The sequence below is a fragment of the Coregonus lavaretus genome, assembly GCF_964263955.1.
Source record: "Coregonus lavaretus genome assembly, chromosome: 8".
Taxonomy (NCBI): Eukaryota; Metazoa; Chordata; class Actinopteri; order Salmoniformes; family Salmonidae; genus Coregonus; species Coregonus lavaretus.
Window position 1 is genome coordinate 43931343 of NC_139995.1, and position 18401 is coordinate 43949743.

Below are 18401 nucleotides of genomic sequence, written 5' to 3' on the forward strand. Positions count from 1 at the left end.
GCAATAATAAGATCATCAAATTAGTCACAGTTTGCGCAGAAAGAGTTGTGTATGTATGTGTGTGTGTGTGTGTGTGTGTGTGTGTGTGTGTGTGTGTGTGTGTGTGTGTGTGTGTGTGTGTGTGTGTGTGTGTGTGTGTGTGTGTGTGTGTGTGTATGTCTGTGTGTGTGTGTGTGTGTGTGTGTGTGTGTGTGTGTGTGTGTGTGTGTGTGTGTGTGTGTGTGTGTGTGTGTGTGTGTGTCAGTACAGATAGAGTTCACAGTGTCTGCAGACGTAATGGTCATGACAGGAGGGTGACTGGGTTTATACGGCCTTTGACTCAATTCAAACGGTCTGATCTCAGCATCTTGAATGCTGCGTATGGCCGACAGGTGTCGTCAAGCTTACATTTTTTATACAGAATAACAATTTAGCATTTTTGCATGTACAATATTTTGTTGAATTATGACGTATATATTTTTATTCTGCTCTATATAGATTTGGTAAGCCTTTATTTTACAGTAGATAAACGACCAGGTAGCCTATTGAAGATGGCAATTGCACAATAATAATAACCTATGAATTAGTTTGTTTATTTCTATGGGATTCATCTAAACAAGTACCACTAGGTATAATTTGGTACCGTACACCTACCAATGGCACATAGACACACACCAGTGGTGTAAGGTACTTAAGTAAAAATACTTTAAAGTACTACTTAAGTCGTTTTTGGGGGTATCTGTACTTTACTTTACTATACATTTTTTTGACAACTTTTACTTTTACTTCACTACATTCCTAAAGAAAATAATGTACTTTTTTACTCCATACATTTTCCCTGACACCCAAAAGTACTTGTTACATTTTGAATGCTTAACAGGACAGGAAAATTGTCTAATTCATGCACTTATCAAGAGAACACGTGGAAATCCCTGTACTTTTACTTTTGATACTTAAGTATATTTTAGCAATTACATTTACTTTTGATACTTAAGTATATTTAGAACCAAATACTTTTAGACTTTTATTCTAGTATTTTACTGGGTGACTTTAACTTTTACTTGAGTAACTTTCTATTAAGATATCTATACTTTTACTCAAGTATCACAATTGGGTACTTTTTCCACCACTGACACACACACAAGTAGGCCTTAACTTACAGACAGCGGTGGAAAAAGTACCCAATTGTCATACTTGAGTAAAAGTAAAGATACCTTAATAGAAAATGACTCAAGTAAAAGTGAAAGTCACCCAGTAAAATTCTACTTGAGTAAAAGTCTAAAAGTATTTGGTTTTAAATATACTTAAGTATCAAAAGTAAATGTAATTGCTAAAATATACTTAAGTATCAAAAGTAAAAGTAAAAGTATGAATAATTAAAAATGCCTTATATTATGCAAACCAAATGGCACAATTTTCTTGTTTTTTAAATTTACTGATAGCCTGGGGCACATTCCAACACTCAGACATAATTTACAAACAAAGCATTTGTGTTTAGTGAGTCCGCCAGATCAGAGGCAGTAGGAATGACCAGGGATGTTCTCTTGATAAGTGTGTAAATTGAACCATTTTCTGTCCTGCTAAGCATTCAAAATGTAACGAGTACTTTTGAGTGTCAGGGAAAACGTATGGAGTAAAAAATGCATTATTTACTTTAGGAATGTAGTAAAAGTAAAAGTTGTTAAAAAAATATATAAATAGTAAAGTAAAGTACAGATACCCCCCAAAACTACTAAAGTAGTACTTTAAAGTGTTTTTACTTAAATACTTTACACAACTGCTTACAGAGTGGGTGAGCGACTGTGAGAGGAGGTGTAGCCAATGCACGTAGCTCACTTTCATCTGGACACTTGCTCATTCTGTTTTGGCAGAAGCGAGCTCGTGCTCAATTAATATTCATAAAGCGTCACCGAGTGGGTGTGGATTAAAAGAACCACGTCTTTATAAACGAGAAGCTCCAAATGTGTGCTCATGCGACACAAAACAAACTCGCTCCTGGAAGGTTTCATAAAATCCCCTGAAAAGGACAAGATCAATTACTTGAATAAAGTAAGTAGCCTACCATTGCTTGTGATTGTCCTGCTTTTTTCTCACATTGTTGTGACATGAAAAGTGCCTAGGCCTATTTGTTACAATTTACAACTGCATGCGTAAAAGGTGACACCTGTGACTATAAAACTCTCTCCTTCTATCTCCAGTCAAATTCAGACCACATAATCCAACCGAAATGGAGACCATGCACGAAATCATCCCCTTCGCCAAGGAGATGCTGGCTCAAAAGCCTAGCCGCCGCATGCTGAAGGTGTACATGGTGGGCACCGTGGTGGCCTTCTTGGGCATGGTTCTGGGCCTGGTGGAAACCGTCTGCCAGTCCTTCGCCTCCGAAGAGCCGCTGGACGCAGAGCTCGCTCAGTTGATGGCTCGGGAGCAGAGGGCACTGGAGACTGAGGAGAGAAGGAAACAGGAGGAGGTGGCAACAGTTTCGGCCGCGGAGCAGATCACCATACCCAGGAAGCTGCAACAGGCGACGGGAGCGCATAGAAGCGCAGGTGCAGCCAACCGACTGCACGCCTCGTGAAAAGCATCACCGGGTTAGCGCCAAAACGCTGTTAGCCTACATAATTATTAAGGACCTGTATAGTCCTTGCCACATCAAATACGGTGCGCTACATACCCATTCGAAAAAGCTCCACAAGAGGAATCCCACTGGGCACAGACGTGAATTCAACGTCTATTCCACGTTGGTTCCACGACACAACGTTGATTCAACCAGTGTGTGCCCAGTGGGATGAATGGCAACCTTAAACCGTCAACAGAAAAACGGGCTGACTGTCTGTGTTGAGCTGCGCTTTGCAGCGCTGCTTTTGGTAGCCCAAGTTGACGCGCCAGTTGGAAACTCCCAAGCTGAAATTGTGTCCGGGGTCAAAAGAGCCGGCGAAAGAGCAGCTGTTCGACTCTCACTATCCGCTAATGAGAGAGAGGGCATTGACTGCACAGCAGCCGCTCTGCTATCTCATTCTCCACTCCATCCATGGTGCCAAAAGAGTAACATTTTTGTGAGATTTTTAAAAAGTGCTATTTGTCAATGCTGTAAATATATTAATGTTTTTTCTAGTCAATAAATTCATATTTTTATTTACAATGTCTATATATGGTATTTTCTCAGAGTTATACTGGTTATATTCTAATCTATTCTATTATTTATAAGCACCCAAATATAAACACATTCACAACCAGTATTGTAAAACCAAAATGAGTAGGCCTATCATAGGTTTATTAGCCTACTTATCAATAGTGGTTACCTTTCCTTTTGAATATTCTTGCATCCTACCAAGATCCACTAGAGGGCGCCTTCATACGCAGTAAGCAAAGGGCCCCGAATGTAACCTATAATAAATAGCCCTATTGGGATTCTTCCTTCCTGCTACATCCACCCCTTGAGCAATCATTGAACTAATCTACATAATTCACATTTCCTGTTGCTGCAGGATTATTTTTCTGCTGTAGCACGCACACTGGCTCAAATTAAGATCCTAAATCTGTACCATGAAGGCACAGACACCTTGGCAGAGGACAGTGCGCAGGAAAGGCTACACGGAGAGGCTATGGGTAAACTTTGATTTGTCTTTGTGAGTAAGATGGTAACTTCTGGTGTTGTATGGTTTCTATTAAGACTTGAATGAGCTAAACATGTGCAACATGGCATCCAGGTAAAATCTAGAAATCCAGGATTCAATGGATTTCATTCCATTTGCCACATGAGACATAAAATAATTTTGGTGAAGCAACTAAATCTCACAATATCTGTATACTATGTCTGCCGGGCATCATCGTGTTGGATGAGGTCACCGCTGCCTTCCCCTTACAGTGTAAAGCGCATTGAGACCTTGTGTAAAGTGCTTTATAAATGCATATCCATTATTATTTCCATTGTGTGCAGACAATCATCACTCTTATGAGGGGCTGAAGAGTCAAGTCTCCCCTGCAACAGGACGATACAGTATTATGTCATTGGGTTCGGTGTGTTTACCTTTTCCCCCTAAAACCAGAGTCCATTGAGGCCTGGTCTAGTTTAATAGGGTCACAGCGCTGTGGGGGGTGAATCATAGATGACACTTCCTGTGGCTTGGACGACTGAGATACTGAACGAACAATGTGGCACCTTTAGCTCAAAGATAATCACATGAACGTGATTGGGACCAAAAACCAGACCGAGCTGAACAGAGAGAAATATGTCTTCCTCCTATGTAAATGTCTCTAATAGTAGTGTTTGGCTATCACTAGGACAGATACATTACACATTAATAGCTGGAGGTGCCCTGAATCAGGAGAGATATTGTAGAATTGTCCCTGAGCTGCAAAACAGGCTTGTCTTATTCAGAACTAAATAGCCTGATGCAGTTGGGATTAATGTGGGACCAAGAACTGTTATTTTTCTAGACTCTGTAAGTCCCTAGCACAAATTTGCCTGGGAACACTCAAACAATGAATAATCATTTTGAGAAAAAAAAACGACTAATCGAGAAGTCATGTTTCACCAAGGGAACAATAAACCCAGAATCAAAGTCAGGCTGTAGGGTATAGAGAGGTAGGGATTAAACACCATTCAAACAACAGAGGATTCTCTTTGTAGAAGGAGAGGGATTTGCTGAAAGGTTGCCAGCAGTAACAGAGGCAACAGACACAGTTTGAACCTTGTGAGACCTTGCCAAGCTCTTCCCATTGTCAACAAGGCTCTGAGAGGATGAACAACCAACAGGGCAGCAATTATATCCTGCTCCAGATGAATACCCTACCTACCCTCATTTCATAACAGAAACAGAGGGGAGAGATAAAGAGACCAGTCAAAGTTAATGCATTGTCTTATTGTGTCTTATTCTGCCAAATATCAAAGTATTTGTACATTTCATAAAAAAATTATATTTGAAAGGCTACAGTATATAACGTGACAATGTCGAATTAATCTTCAATGTTCTAAGTTTAATATTGTCAAACATATATTTACATACACTCTACAAGGTGTCGAAAGCGTTCCACAGGGATGCTGGCCCATGTTGACTCCAATGCTTCCCACAGTTGTGTCAAGTTGGCTGGATGTCTTTTGGGTGGTGGGCCATTCTTGATACACAAGGGAAACTGTTGAGTGTGAAAAACCCAGCAGCGTTGCAGTTCTTGACACAAACCAGTGCGCCTGGCACCTACTACCATACCCCGTTTAAAGGCACTTTCATCTTTAGTCTTGCCCATTCACCCTCTGAATGGCACACATACACAATCCGTCTCAATTGTCTCAAGGCTTAAAAATAAATCCCTCTTTAACCTGTCTCCTTACCTTCATCTACACTGATTGAAGTGGATTTAACAAGTGACATCAATAAGGGATCATAGCTTTCACCTGGATTCACCTGGTCAGTCTATGTCATGGAGAGAGCAGGTGTTCCTAATGTTTTGTACACTCGGTGTATATCAGGCAGCGGTGATTACGCAAACAATTTCCTAGTTGTCTGTGGATATGAGAAATCAAGTATAAACTTAAACAAAAGTGTGAAAAATAGATAATGATGACATTTCAGACAAACGTACGACAGACTATAAGCACACACAATTTGCTTTTGAATATGGAGATTGTGAATAATACAAAGGTAGTGGTAGAAATCACTTTAGCCTTCTGAATACAAAGAAACATCTATGGGAAATTATGTATTTACACAGTAGTTCTAGAGACACAAATCATTTTGGTCTGTGTGACACAACCAAAGCCCTATGTCTTCTTGTTTGTGGTGTTGAGAACACATGTTTTTTGGTATCATGTCTGAAAGTTAGGGAGACGCCCTAGTGTAGAAAATGATACTAATGCACCTGGTACATTATCATCTCTTCCAGCTTAGTTCATATCCGTTTGTCTTAAGTCTCTAAGAAAGAGAGAGAGTAAGAGTTTGAGAGGTTGGGGGGAACATAGCTTCAATTGTCACTTGGCAACTCAGAAGAGAGAAACTCAGCGTTTAGTCAAGCATGTGTCACCCTTAACAAGCCTCGAGAGCACCTCTCCAAATCACTCAAAAGACAGAGGTGGGGGCACTGTGTAATCTAGTTACACAACAAGCACTGCAGGAAAACCAAGAAAGGTTATGTGTCTACTCAATCTAGGCAGGATGAGTGTACATGGCAGACATGAGCGCCGACATAGTATGTATGGTTGCCCGCAACAAAACAATATCTATTTCAGCAGATCAAGCGAGTCCCTGCTGAGTAACGGGCTTACATGTGTGGGAAAGGAACATTTCAGTGGGAGCAGGTTGAGGGGAGTGAAAAGTTGAGGGGAGTGGAATTTCTCATGCTTTTGTAACTAGGAGTCTTATGCCAAACTTGATAGAATTGAATAGGTGAACCTGGGTTACGTTACATTCAGAAAATAACCTCCTATGTTGGTCCACTAGTGCATTTAAATACAAAACAGTCCGAAGAAGCAACCTGGACTCAGGGGTAGACGTAACATAGTAAATTAAAATCCAGGCCACTCAAATTAGTATGATATGTTACGTTTGGTATACATTTGTGAATGTCCATCATCCATTTCGTATGATATGTTACGAATTACAATTCGTATGATATGTTACAAATTACAACTTGTATAATATGTTACGAATTGCAATTCATACAATATGTTACGAATTTGCAATACGTATGATATGTTAAGAATTACAAGTTGTTTTGGCTAACGTTAGCTAGGTGGCTAATGCTAACGTTAGCTAGGTGGCTAACACTAACGTTAGCTAGGTGGCTAATGTTAGCTAGGGGTTAGGGTTAGGGGTTACGGTTAGGGTTAGGGTTACGAGTTAGGTTAAAGGGTTAAGGTTAGGGTTAGGGGAAGGGTTAGCTAACATGCTAAGTAGTTGCAAAGTAGCTAAAAAATAGTCAGAAGTTGCAAAGTTGCTAATTAGCTAAAATGCTAAAGTTGTCCGTGATGAGATTTGAACACGCAACCTTTGGGTTGCTAGACGTTTACGTTATACACTTACCCATCCACCCCGACAAACCACCCTCCTTTCGTTTTTGCCTTAAGTAACCTTCTGTCTTGTGTAACCATACCAAATGTAACATATCATACTAATTTGAGTGTCCCGGATTTAGCGCCAGTCATTCATTGTTTAAAGCAACAACAAAAAAATAATCATACAGTGACTCAAACATTCAAAAGTGAAGCCTCTCCCCATTTTAAGAACTGTCCAAATGTAGGGAGAAGATAATGACTGTCTCATTTCCACTGAAAATTGAGATCTACACCCTGCAGTACCGCTTCTTCCATGACATTCTTGTAACCCAGCAAAAAGATGAGTCTCGTCTCAGTCCATCAGTCTAGAACATGAAGTCTGGGTCATCATGTCCAGCAGTCCATCTGTCTCACTGTTAGCCATCATGGTGGTTACGCTACATAGCGACAACAGTCCGGCGCTATATAGCTGCCGCATTGCCCCCCTACACAGTGATAGTGGTGGCGTTAGCCGGGGCTGTGGTGAGGGTGGCCAAGGCGGCACAGTTGATTGGGACCTGTCCTTGTGGTGAAACCTTAGCCGGTCGGTGCTCCTTGTTCTGGGCACAGCTTCGGGCACAGAGCTTGCAGGAGGCACAGGCTGAGTTACAGCAGGGTAGGAAGCGGCAGACACTGATCCTCCAGAGGAACCAGGCTGGAGACCAGCAGCACCAACACAGCAGGACCACACCAGCTATCACACCCAGTGCGATGAAGAGCGCCAGCAGGGACAAGTAGGGTGGAGAGTCTGGAGGAGCGTGGAGGGGTGAGAGTAGAGTACAGTTAGCAATGGGGTCTGCGTGCAATTTTTTGGCCAATCTCCAACCTTCCATTCTTAAGCAAAATTCGGGAGAAATTTGTTTTCAAACAGCTAAATAATTTTTTAAGTGGCAACTGTATTTTTGAAAAATTCCAATCGGGTTTTCGGGCCCACCACAGCACAGAGACAGCCTTAGTTAAAGTGGTAAATTATTTTAGAGCCAACACAGATGCCAAACAGCTCTCTGTGCTCTTAGATTTGAGTGCTGCATTCGACACTGTTGACCATGATGTCCTTCTGGAAAGACTGGAGAGGTGGGTTGGCCTCTCTGGTCCAGTTCTAAATTGGTTTAGGACTTATTTTACCGGTCGAGAATTTTGTCACCCTTGAACATAATGTAACTCAGAGAAAATACATATCACATGTGGCGTTCCACAAGGTTCGATTTTGGGTCCGGTACTGTTCAGTTTATATATGTTACCCCTTGGCAGCGTTATCAGAAAGCACAGCATTGCCTCCCGAGTGGTGCAGCGGTCTAAGGCACTGCATCGCAGTGCTGAGGCGCCATTACAGCCTCGGGTTTGATCCCAGGCTGTGTCACAGCCAGCCGTGACCAGGAGCCCCATGGGGCGGCTCACAATTGGCCCAGCGTCGTCCGGGTTAGGGGAGGGTTTGGCCGGGGGGATTTCTTTGGCTAATGTTCTAGCGACTCCTTGTGGCAGGCCGGGCGCCTGAAAGCTGACTCCGGTCGTCAGTTGGACGGCTTGGTGGGTCATGTTTTGGACGGCTTGGTGGGCCTGAGTCCGTTGGGGAGTTGCAGCGATGAGACAAGATCGTAACTAACAATTGGATATCACGAAAAAGGGGGTAAAAATTAAAACACAGCATTGATTTTCACTGCTACGCATACGATACACAACTTTACATTTCTGTGTCACCAGAGGATTTTAGCTCCAAGGATAAATTATTAGACTGTATTAGTGATTTAAATACTTGGATGGCTCACAACTTTCTCCAGCTAAATCAAGACAAGACCGAGGTACTTATTGTTGGAGCCAAAGCACACATTTTAATTCACAGGCAATAAAGATAAAAAACCTACGTGTTATTTTAGATTCTGAATAAAATTTCAAATCGCACATTAGGAATGTGACCAAAATAGCTTTTTACCACCTGAGGAACATTGCCAAGGTGCGGCCATTTCTCTCTCAGGCTGATACAGAGAGACTCATCCATGCTTTTATTACAAGCAGGATTGACTACTACAATGCTCTCCTGTCTGGTCTACCCAAGAACGCCATTAGTCAACTGCAAAACATACAGAATGCTGCAGCATGGGTACTGATCAAGACCAGACGGAGAGTACACATTACACCGGTTTTAAGGTCTCTGTACTTGCTGCCTGTGAGTCAGAATTAATTGTACAATTTTTTTATTGGTTTTTAAATCAATCCACAATTGTGTACCCCAGTACACGTCAAACATGCTTTTAAGTTATGTACCCAATAGGTCCTTCAGGTTCTCTGGCACTGGCCTTTTAACTATCCCAAAGCCTAGAACCAAGAGGCATGGAGAGGCAGCCTTTAGTTATTATGCCCCCAGCCTCTGGAATAGCCTGCCAGAGAACCTGAGGGGGGCTGAATCTGTGGACATATTTAAAAGAGATCTTAAAACACATCTTTTATCTTTTATTTTCTTTAGGGTGCTTTTTAATTGTTCAGTTTGTGTCATTCTTTAGATTTTTATCTTATGTTTGCTGTTTAGTAAATATTTCAGCTTTTATTTTCATTGTTTTTATTAGTTTTTTCCTGTAAAGCACATTGCGTTGCATTCCATGTCTGAAATGTGCTGTATAAATAAAGCTTGATTTTATTTTATTTGAATAGTAAAAACATCAGAATGCTTTGTTGCCAAATCACAGAAAATACTTTTCCTTGTATTCAATGACGATGCAATCATCCCTTAATTTAGGCAGAAAAATATACCTGTTATCACGAATGGCAATTTGCACAGACATTTTTCTCCTGTTAGCCAGTTGAATTGGAATGAATAAAATAATGATTGTGGTCTTGACTGGATATCTGGTGGTTTGCCACAGACAAAAAGGTAATGTGAGGCTAATGGCCAGGCCAGCCTCAGTATCTATTTGCACCATTGTCAATAGAACACCAACATGACTGGGCACTCAAAGGGGTCATCTTCACCCCGATAAGGTTGAAATAAAGACCTATTGGCAGCCCAATTAGTTTTATGCCCCCTGTCATCGATATGCTTTGCATTTGAATTAGGTTCCTGTTACTTTGTGCCCAAATAGAGTTTACAGACACATACTGTACAATACCCCTACACTGATTTATGCTCCCAAAAAGTATCTTACCCAGCAGTTTAGAAATAAGGGATATTTTACAAAAAGCCACTGTGAGATATAGTACAAGTAAAACACTGAGTTTTGGTTGAAATATTTATTCTATTAACCTTTACTTAACCAGGTAAGTCATTGGGAACTAACCTTATGTAGCAGGCGAAAAAGACACCTGAACGGAGTCCCCACCTCCGTTTTCAGGGGAAACGGAAGTTAGGTTGAAAATACTGTATCCCTGGAAACCAGAAACATTCGCTTTCTTCCAATGCTGCTTAGGGTGTTGGGAACTGATCCTTGTATAAAAACAACCCCCTAGTTGGTCAAGAAGAAAACAATAACCTGCATCACCTGTACCAGTTGTCACTCACCTGTCACTGAGTCGTGATTGGGTACGCCGTCCAGAGTGCCACAGTTCCTATAGGTGGACATGGGAAAAGTGGGCGGGTTTAAGACAGGAGGGGTTGGGGTCACTGCTGGGGGAGGGGCTTGGGCTGGAGCCAGCTGACCTGCTGAGGAGAGGACACAGGTGCTATTTACCTTTCCATTAGTAGGTAAGGTGACTGAGAACACATTCCAATTTACAGTAATAATATGGAAAAGAGTTGTACAGGATATAAGAGCAGTAGAATAATACAATTGGATGGTCTAGGGTGGTCTAGCAATCTAAGCTACTGCCTCTGGTGCACATATACAGCATGGGTTCGAACCCGGCTACTGCCATTTCAGCACACTCTCCTCTATCTTTCCTCTCTTCTTCTGTCCTAACCAATAAACCAAAATATAGTGTATAAACTGTGGAATAGTGTAACAATAGTGAGAATGAGTCTGAAAAGTGCCACATAGAACACCTTTAATGGCTTGTTGAAGAGGTAGCTGCACAGGTGTCTTACCTAAGTGACCTTTGCACCCTGAGGGCAGGTGATCCTCCAGGTCGCTCCCGTCCCCACAGTTATCGATGCCCTTGTCGTCACACACCAGACTCATCGGGATACACTTCCCATTCTGACACAGGAAATAAGGCTCGCCGCTGCATGCTGATTGGTTAAAACCTGAAAACGGATGGAGCAAGGTGGTACATTTGATTGGTTACAAACTGCACAAACTACAGCTTATGAGTTGGCTACGATTGTAATGATGAGTTAGATTTCAACACTGACGTCAGACGATTATAAAACTACAACTAATTAATATGTGGCAAACATCCACGTGTCATGTCTCACCCAGTCTGAAGGAGGTAAAGTCCCCCACAAAGTCCACTCTGGGCTGGGTACCGCGGGTTGCCAGACGCAGGGTCAGGTGATTCCCTGTGGACAGCACCGGGCGGGGTGGGCTCTTCCCACATAGCGGTGGCCCAATAGGAGGTGAGTTCTTGTCCCGCCCGTCATAGAACTGAATGTATGACCCCGCATGACATGGGTCCCCTGGCTCCACCACTGGAGTCGAAGGCTCCAATCGGAGGCCCCGGGGGGACTCAGGGAAGAGGGGGGCGGGACTTTGGGGTGCTAAACGAAGCAGGCTGTAGACGAGGAAGAAGCGGAAGTGGAACTGTACCTTCACAGGGAGAAGAGGAAGGGGGGCATGTTTAGGTGATGGACATTGCAAGGAAGATAATGTGTAAAGTATTGGGATTATCACTCAGTGACCCCTAGCCCCTAACCCTTGGATCTGAAAGGACTGGATAGGTGTGGGAAGTCAAGAAGGAAATATTACCATATTGCATATACTTATCCAGTCCTCTAAGATCTAGGCCTAGGAGTGGATTTGGGATATTGGGCATACATCTGTAGGGAGCACCAAAATGGAGGTGGGGGCTAAGTGCGGTTAGTGGTGGGCACCTTGTCCTTGGGGGAGGCAGCCTGCATAGTGAAGTGGCAGTCTGTTCCCATGGTGACAAAGTAGTACTTCTTGGACTCCTGGTGTGAGTTGACGATCATCCCGTTGCCCCGGATGTTCTGGCCACAGAAGTCCACCACGTTGACTGGAGGAAAACAAACAGATGTACATTTTACATTTACATTTTTTGTCATTTAGCAGACGCTCTTATCCAAAGCGACTTACAGTTAGAGTGCATACATTATTTTTTTATTTTTCATACTGGCCCCCCATGGGAATTGAACCCACAACCCTGGTGTTGCAAACGCCATGCTCTATGTAGAAGTACCATGAAGGAACAAACTACTTGTCTGTGAGGATGTGATGTGTAAACAAACAATCTACTTTCTCTGTTTCTCCACAGTCCCACTGAGTCACTGACCTTTACCGAATGATGAGATTAATAATAAAAACGAAGATAAACTAAAACACAACTGAGTTAGTCTACAGCTGATTGTTGCAGGTGATTAGGAGGAGCAAATAGCCAGAACTGGACCTGAACTGCTGCTCCAGACACCCACTCTGGGCAGTGAGCCAGATAATGGGAATATTTACAACCCCTTCCTGGTTTTATTAGCTCTGTATCCACAGGCGACCACTGGATCGTTCCAAGGAAGGACACTGAGGAGCCACTATTGGTGGGAAACAACCCGTCCCACAATACCCCCCAGGTAAACACGATGCCCGCAAGAGAAGCACTGTCCAAAACATGGACAACAGCAGAACAGTTAGTCCCCAATAAAGGGTTTTACAGTTTAAAAATAAACAGCTCTGGTACTACTGTAGTCCAGTAGGGAAAAGACAACTAAGAAGGCATGGGGCAACTCCTGATGACACGCTCCCACGCTCACACACAGTAGTGAGAAATACCTCTGAAAAGGGCTGCTGCCCCAACGGTACATCCATGTATTATCCTAATGTCAATGACAGAAAGCTAACATGTATTTATTTGAGCCTTGAATGAAGCTGGACCTAAAGGATTATATATAATTTATCTTAAATAATTTGGTGAAGGGTTAGGGACAATATTCAATTAAATGCAAGCCTCATAATCTAAAAGTAACTGCATGAATGACAGAAATTCAAATTCTGCATTATTCTGCATTTGTGAAAGGTATAAACACGGAATTAAATATAACTATCGTTATAACTGGTAATGTTCTGTTATTCAAAAAAATAAATCACATCTGTAGAGAATGAGCTGAAATTGTATGGCTCAAGAAAATTATTTTGATAATGCCTAGAAATAGTAAAAGCCACATGAGATATCCAGTTCAAAATATGTTTTTTTTCTGTTCACTCAATAAATCAATAATAAAATCATGTTTATTTCCCAATTATCCGGTGTTGATAATGATAAAAGCATAGAAAAATGTCAAAAGTCTGTAGACTATTTCTGTGGAATACAACATAAAGTGAACAAAAAGTGAACAAAATATTTTAAGGTGGTTGTCAAAAAGCCAGAAATATTCCATGAATTAAAGTGTAATTAAAGATCATTCAACCCCATGTGTAAACTATTATTTCACAAATTAAGAATAGTCACAAATGACCGTTCAGCTGCGGCCCTAACACCTGGCGCCATGGGCATACCCTATATGCATGATTTTCTTATCCATGGGTATGCGCCTGTTTCAATGACAATTTGTTTAAGAAAGCAGAGTTCAAATCAACAGGTATTTGGTCAAGAATATAATATATATGATTAATTACAGTGACGCAAAAAGACACACTGTTTTCGGTGACAAAAGCCCAGTGGCGCAATGAGAGAGCCAGGAGCAACAAATAGGCTAAATTACGTGCACAAGGCAGTGCGTCACGGTAATGGCAACAAGTGGCAAGTGGCTGAAATGGCGACGGAATACATCTTAAAATTGAGCTTCCATCTCCTTACCCGTCTCGATGGCATTGGTCTTGAGTGTCATTATGCTGAGCAGAACATACACTTTTGACAGGCTCTGAAGTTTATTCCCCTTGTTTGCCATCTTGGTAGCCTACTCCCAAGCACAACGGATGTTGTTCCACTCAGGTGCGTACTCAGGCCTGCGTATGCCAAGCCCCAAAACTACTCACATGTGTTGCATGCGTTTCTGATTCGGTTTAAAATTATGTTCTTCACTGAAAGCAACCATATTGCAAAAGCACTTTGTTGAGATTCGGTTGTCGGTGTGCCAAGAGAAGCGCGGTCTTCATTTAACGGATGCACAAGGAACATTCCCTTTTAATGTTTCTGACGCCTTTAGGAGTAGTACGCTTTATCATACTGGCTTTTGTTCCTTTGAAGCCCCCTTCTTTGTAGAATCCATCTACGTGTCCTGCGATTTCCATGACAACGGCTGCAAAGCGATGTTTCCAAAGGAAGAGCGGAACTGTGGCCCCTCTATCCGCCCCCATTCACCGACTCTCCAGTAGCGCGCATTAAACGGCACCGACGACCTCATCTGTCTCCCTCTCCCTTTTGAATAACTTCACCTCGGTAGATTCACTGCACTTAAGCAAGAGTTGACTCTGCTATAAAGTACCCTGACCTCTGGGGATGGGAGCACCTGCATAGGCCTATAGTCTCCTTTTTTTTTGTCAGTAGGCCTACAGCCTAATTGCTAAATGAACAAAAATGCTTAGATTTGTTGTGATTTATTATTAATAGCCAACTCATGGCACATTTCATCCATGACCTAACAGTGACACTCAGACCTCTAAAGTCCAGGTCAAGGGTGAGAGGGTGGCTCATAAAAGAGATTCACAAGAGAACCCTGGAGTGGCACTCGCACTCAATTAGGGACACATTTACAGAGAGTGTACTTCTGAGTGCCTTTTATTTTCAGAATAAGAAATAAGAGGCCTGCAATCTATTTTGCTGTCTTTTTCACCACAAAATCAAACATGTCTGGTCAATATCTGCCTTTCAAAGACACAACTACAGGCTACCAGCTATCATGTTGTTGGGCCACTCTGCTTCAAGCCTCAAGTTAGGAAGCAAGAGCATCACCAAAGTTGATGAGGTCTCTGACTAGTTGCATCCCAGAGAGGTCTAGTAGCCTATCCTCACTGAACTGTAGCCTAACATTGGGCAACAACTGGTTGAATCAGCGTTGTTTCCAACTCATTTAAACCTAAACAATAAATGTGATTACATTGAATCAACGTGGAGAACTCATTGGATGTGCAAAAAGTCATCAAAGGAAGGGCATTTCCTTTTTTTTTCACCCAACTTTTAACCTAAATCCAATGACATGGTGACGTTTTTGGTTGATTTTATATTGAATTCACGTTAGTTGACCAATCAACCAAATGTAAACCAAAAGTAGATGTTGAACTGACATATGTGCCCAGTGGATTATCACCGCTTTTATCATACAACTGCTGCATGCTTTTGCAATTGCTGAAACAGTGGAGTCAGGGCCGGATTAAGAAATCATAGGCCCCGGGGCTTGACTAAATGAGGGATACAAAGTATATGTGTTGGTGTTGGGTGCATTTTCCTGGCATGGTTTTGGTCCACTTGTAGAATCTATGCCAAGACGCATTGAAGCTGTACTGGCAGCTCGTGGTGGCCCAACACCCTTTTAAGACACGTTATGTTGGTGTTTCCTTTATTTTGGCAGATACACTACATGACCAAAAGTATGTGGACACCTGCTCGTCAAACATCTCATTCCAATAACATGGGCATTAATATGGAGTTGGTCCCCCCTTTGCTGCTATAACAGCCTCCACTCTTCTGGGAAGGCTTTCCACTAGATGTTGGAACTTGCTTCCATTCAGTCACAAGAACATTAGTGAGGTCAGGCACTGATGTTGGGCGATTAGGCCTGGCTCGCAGTCGGCGTTCAAATTCATCACAAAGGGGTTCAATGGGGTTGAGGTCAGGGCTCTGTGCAGGCCAGGCAAGTTCTTCCACACCGATCTCGACAAACCATTTCTGTATGGACCTCGCTTTGTGCAGGGGGGCATTGTCATGCTGAAACAGGAAAGGGCCTTCCACAAACTGTTGCCACAAAGTTGGAAGCACAGAATCGTCTAGAATGTCATTGTATCCTGTAGCGTTAAGATTTCCCTTCACTGAAACTATGGGGCCTAGCCCGAACCATGAAAAACAGCCCCAGACCATTATTCCTCCTCCACCAAACTTTACAGTTGGCACTATTCATTCAGGCTGGTAGCGTTCTCCTGGCATCCGCCAAAACCAGATTTGTCCGTTGGACTGCCATGGTGAAGTGTGATTCATCACTACAGAGAACTAGTTTCCACTGCTCCAGAGTCCAATGTCGGCGAGCTTTACACCACTCTAGCCGACGCTTGGCATTGCGCATGGTGATCTTAGGCTTGTGTGTTGCTGCTCGGCCATGGAAACCCATTTCATGAAGCTCCCGACCAACAGTTATTGTGCTGATGTTGCTTCCTGAAGCAGTTTGGAACTCAGTAGTGAGTGTTGCAACCGAGGACAGACAATTTTTACGTGCCACGCGCTTTAGCACTCGGCAGTCCCGTATCTGTGAGCTTGTGTGGCCTACCACTTCGCGGCTGAGCCGATGTTGCGCCTAGACATTTCCACTTCACAATAACAGCACTTACAGTTGACTGGGGCAGCTCTAGCAGGGCAGAAATTTTACGGACTGACTTGTTGGAAAGGTGGCATCCTAAGACAGTGCCACATTGAAAGTCACTGAGCTCTTCAGTAAAGCTATTCTACTGCCAATGTTTGTTTATTGAGATTGCATGGCTGTGTTCTCGATTGTATGTAAGCAACGGGTGTGGCTGAAATAGCCGAATCCACTAATTTGAAGGGGTGTCCACATACTTTTGAATATATAAGGTACCTGTATGTGCTTGTGATGAAACTTAATCCACCGTTTTTTTTAAACTATTGATCCTCTTGGCTAATTTATGCTCTCTGGTGTATTTTGAACATTGAGAGCGGGCTCCTGTGGTTGGATTAAAAATTATAATAATAAAAAATATATATTTTATTTGTTTTTTTTGCCTCTTGGGCTCCCTATGGGCTTGGGCCCAGCCCCTGACTCACACAATTGACCAGTCACATGTATTTATTATGCAGTTTATTAAAAATATATATATATATTAATCAGTTACCCACGTGGGCCCCCTACCTCCTCTCCTTCCCCCATCTGAAGATTAGCAGGCAGAAGCAGGCTGTCTACACTCATTGAGAGTGGGCTCCTGAGTCCTCCTGTAGTTGGCGGTTGTTGTTTTATTGCTTCCTCTAGGGCCCCCAATGGGCCTGGGCACAGGGGCTGCAGCCCTGGTAAACCTCAGCATTAATCCAGCCCTGAGTAGAGTAATCTATTTCCACTCCATAATAAATCAATTGGCAGTGTATTTAAAGTTTCAATCTAATGAAATCTATTATCCCTTTGGAAGTTTATTTTCAGTGCGTACCTGTCATTATTTTTGGTGAACATCGGGAAGTGAATCGCATTGGTGAAAGAGCAGTTAATTTGGCTGCCTGATTTGCATTGTAGTGTCTGAACAATTTATGACTTTGCTGACGGTTGCAAATGGTCTTAGAGGATGTTGACTCAGCTTGAGAAAGCATCTGGAGAGTATTTCTATAGGGGCACCCTAAAATAGAGGAAGTCTGTTAGGTGGAGTCCTGGGATTGGTCTGTAGGGGAAAACACCCATATCAGGTTACATAGGATATATATACTATGGTTTGGGACAAAGGAGGGGAGAATAACATATTAGAGATTGGGGCCGGTTATTCTCCAGATGTCTGCAGATGTCTGTAAATTGACGCTGAATTCCTTTGATATAATAAACCTTTATAATCAAAGTACAGTGTCAGCGGATTCCTTGTTCTCACCGCATCTAAGCATCGTTTTCTCGACACTACAGCATACTGCTAGGCTACTGCTTTTTTAGCTCCAAAATTATTAGGCTATCTGTAGATAAGTTAAACAAAATATTCTCTGGAGATGGTGATTCCTCACTGCAGGAACAATAGGTAGTGAGGAGAGAGCCTCGCTAAAGTGGAGTGTGGTCCACACTCCATTTTTGCTCAATTTTTGCTTTGTGTAAAAAAAACACAAAAAAACATCTGTCAGGTAAAAACGTATTTGAACTGGAGTGTGGATCAGAATGAGGCTCTCTCTTCACTCAAATCAAATCAAATACATTTTTATTTGCCACATGCGCCGAATACAACAGGTGTAGACATTACAGGAAAATGCCGTTTAAGAAAAAAATAAAAAAAGCAAATAATTAAAGAGCAGCAGTAAAATAAAATAACAGTAGGGAGGTTATATACAGGGGGTACCGGTACAGAGTCAATGTGCGGGGGCACCGGTTAGTCGAGGTAATTGAGGTAATATGCATATGTGGGTAGAGTTAAAGTGACTATGCATAAATAATGAACAGAGCAGCAGCAGCGTAAAA

The 18401-nt window shown here is 42.4% G+C and overlaps 2 protein-coding genes across 2 annotated transcripts; one reads left to right on the forward strand and one right to left on the reverse strand.

Moving 5' to 3' along the window:
• Nucleotides 1–1950: 1950 nt before the first annotated feature.
• LOC311133530 (G0/G1 switch protein 2-like) lies at nt 1951–3116 on the forward strand. The gene is made up of 2 exons (XM_084167037.1): nt 1951–2028; nt 2178–3116. Exon 2 carries the CDS (start codon nt 2207–2209, stop codon nt 2555–2557), a length of 351 nt encoding a protein of 116 aa, XP_084023163.1. The 5' UTR covers nt 1951–2028; nt 2178–2206; the 3' UTR covers nt 2558–3116.
• A 4339-nt stretch (nt 3117–7455) lies between these two features.
• LOC311134060 (low-density lipoprotein receptor class A domain-containing protein 2-like) lies at nt 7456–13988 on the reverse strand (the record flags this gene model as incomplete). Its single annotated transcript, XM_084167659.1, has 6 exons — nt 7456–7757; nt 10500–10640; nt 11022–11180; nt 11352–11682; nt 11967–12109; nt 13898–13988. The coding sequence occupies 6 exons, from the start codon at nt 13986–13988 to the stop codon at nt 7456–7458; spliced, it is 1167 nt and encodes a 388-aa protein (XP_084023785.1).
• Nucleotides 13989–18401: the final 4413 nt, after the last annotated feature.

Bases quoted from the DNA above. Each gene is read 5' to 3' on its own strand.
- LOC311133530 (XM_084167037.1), top strand. From the start codon at position 2,207: ATGGAGACCATGCACGAAATCATCCCCTTCGCCAAGGAGATGCTGGCT.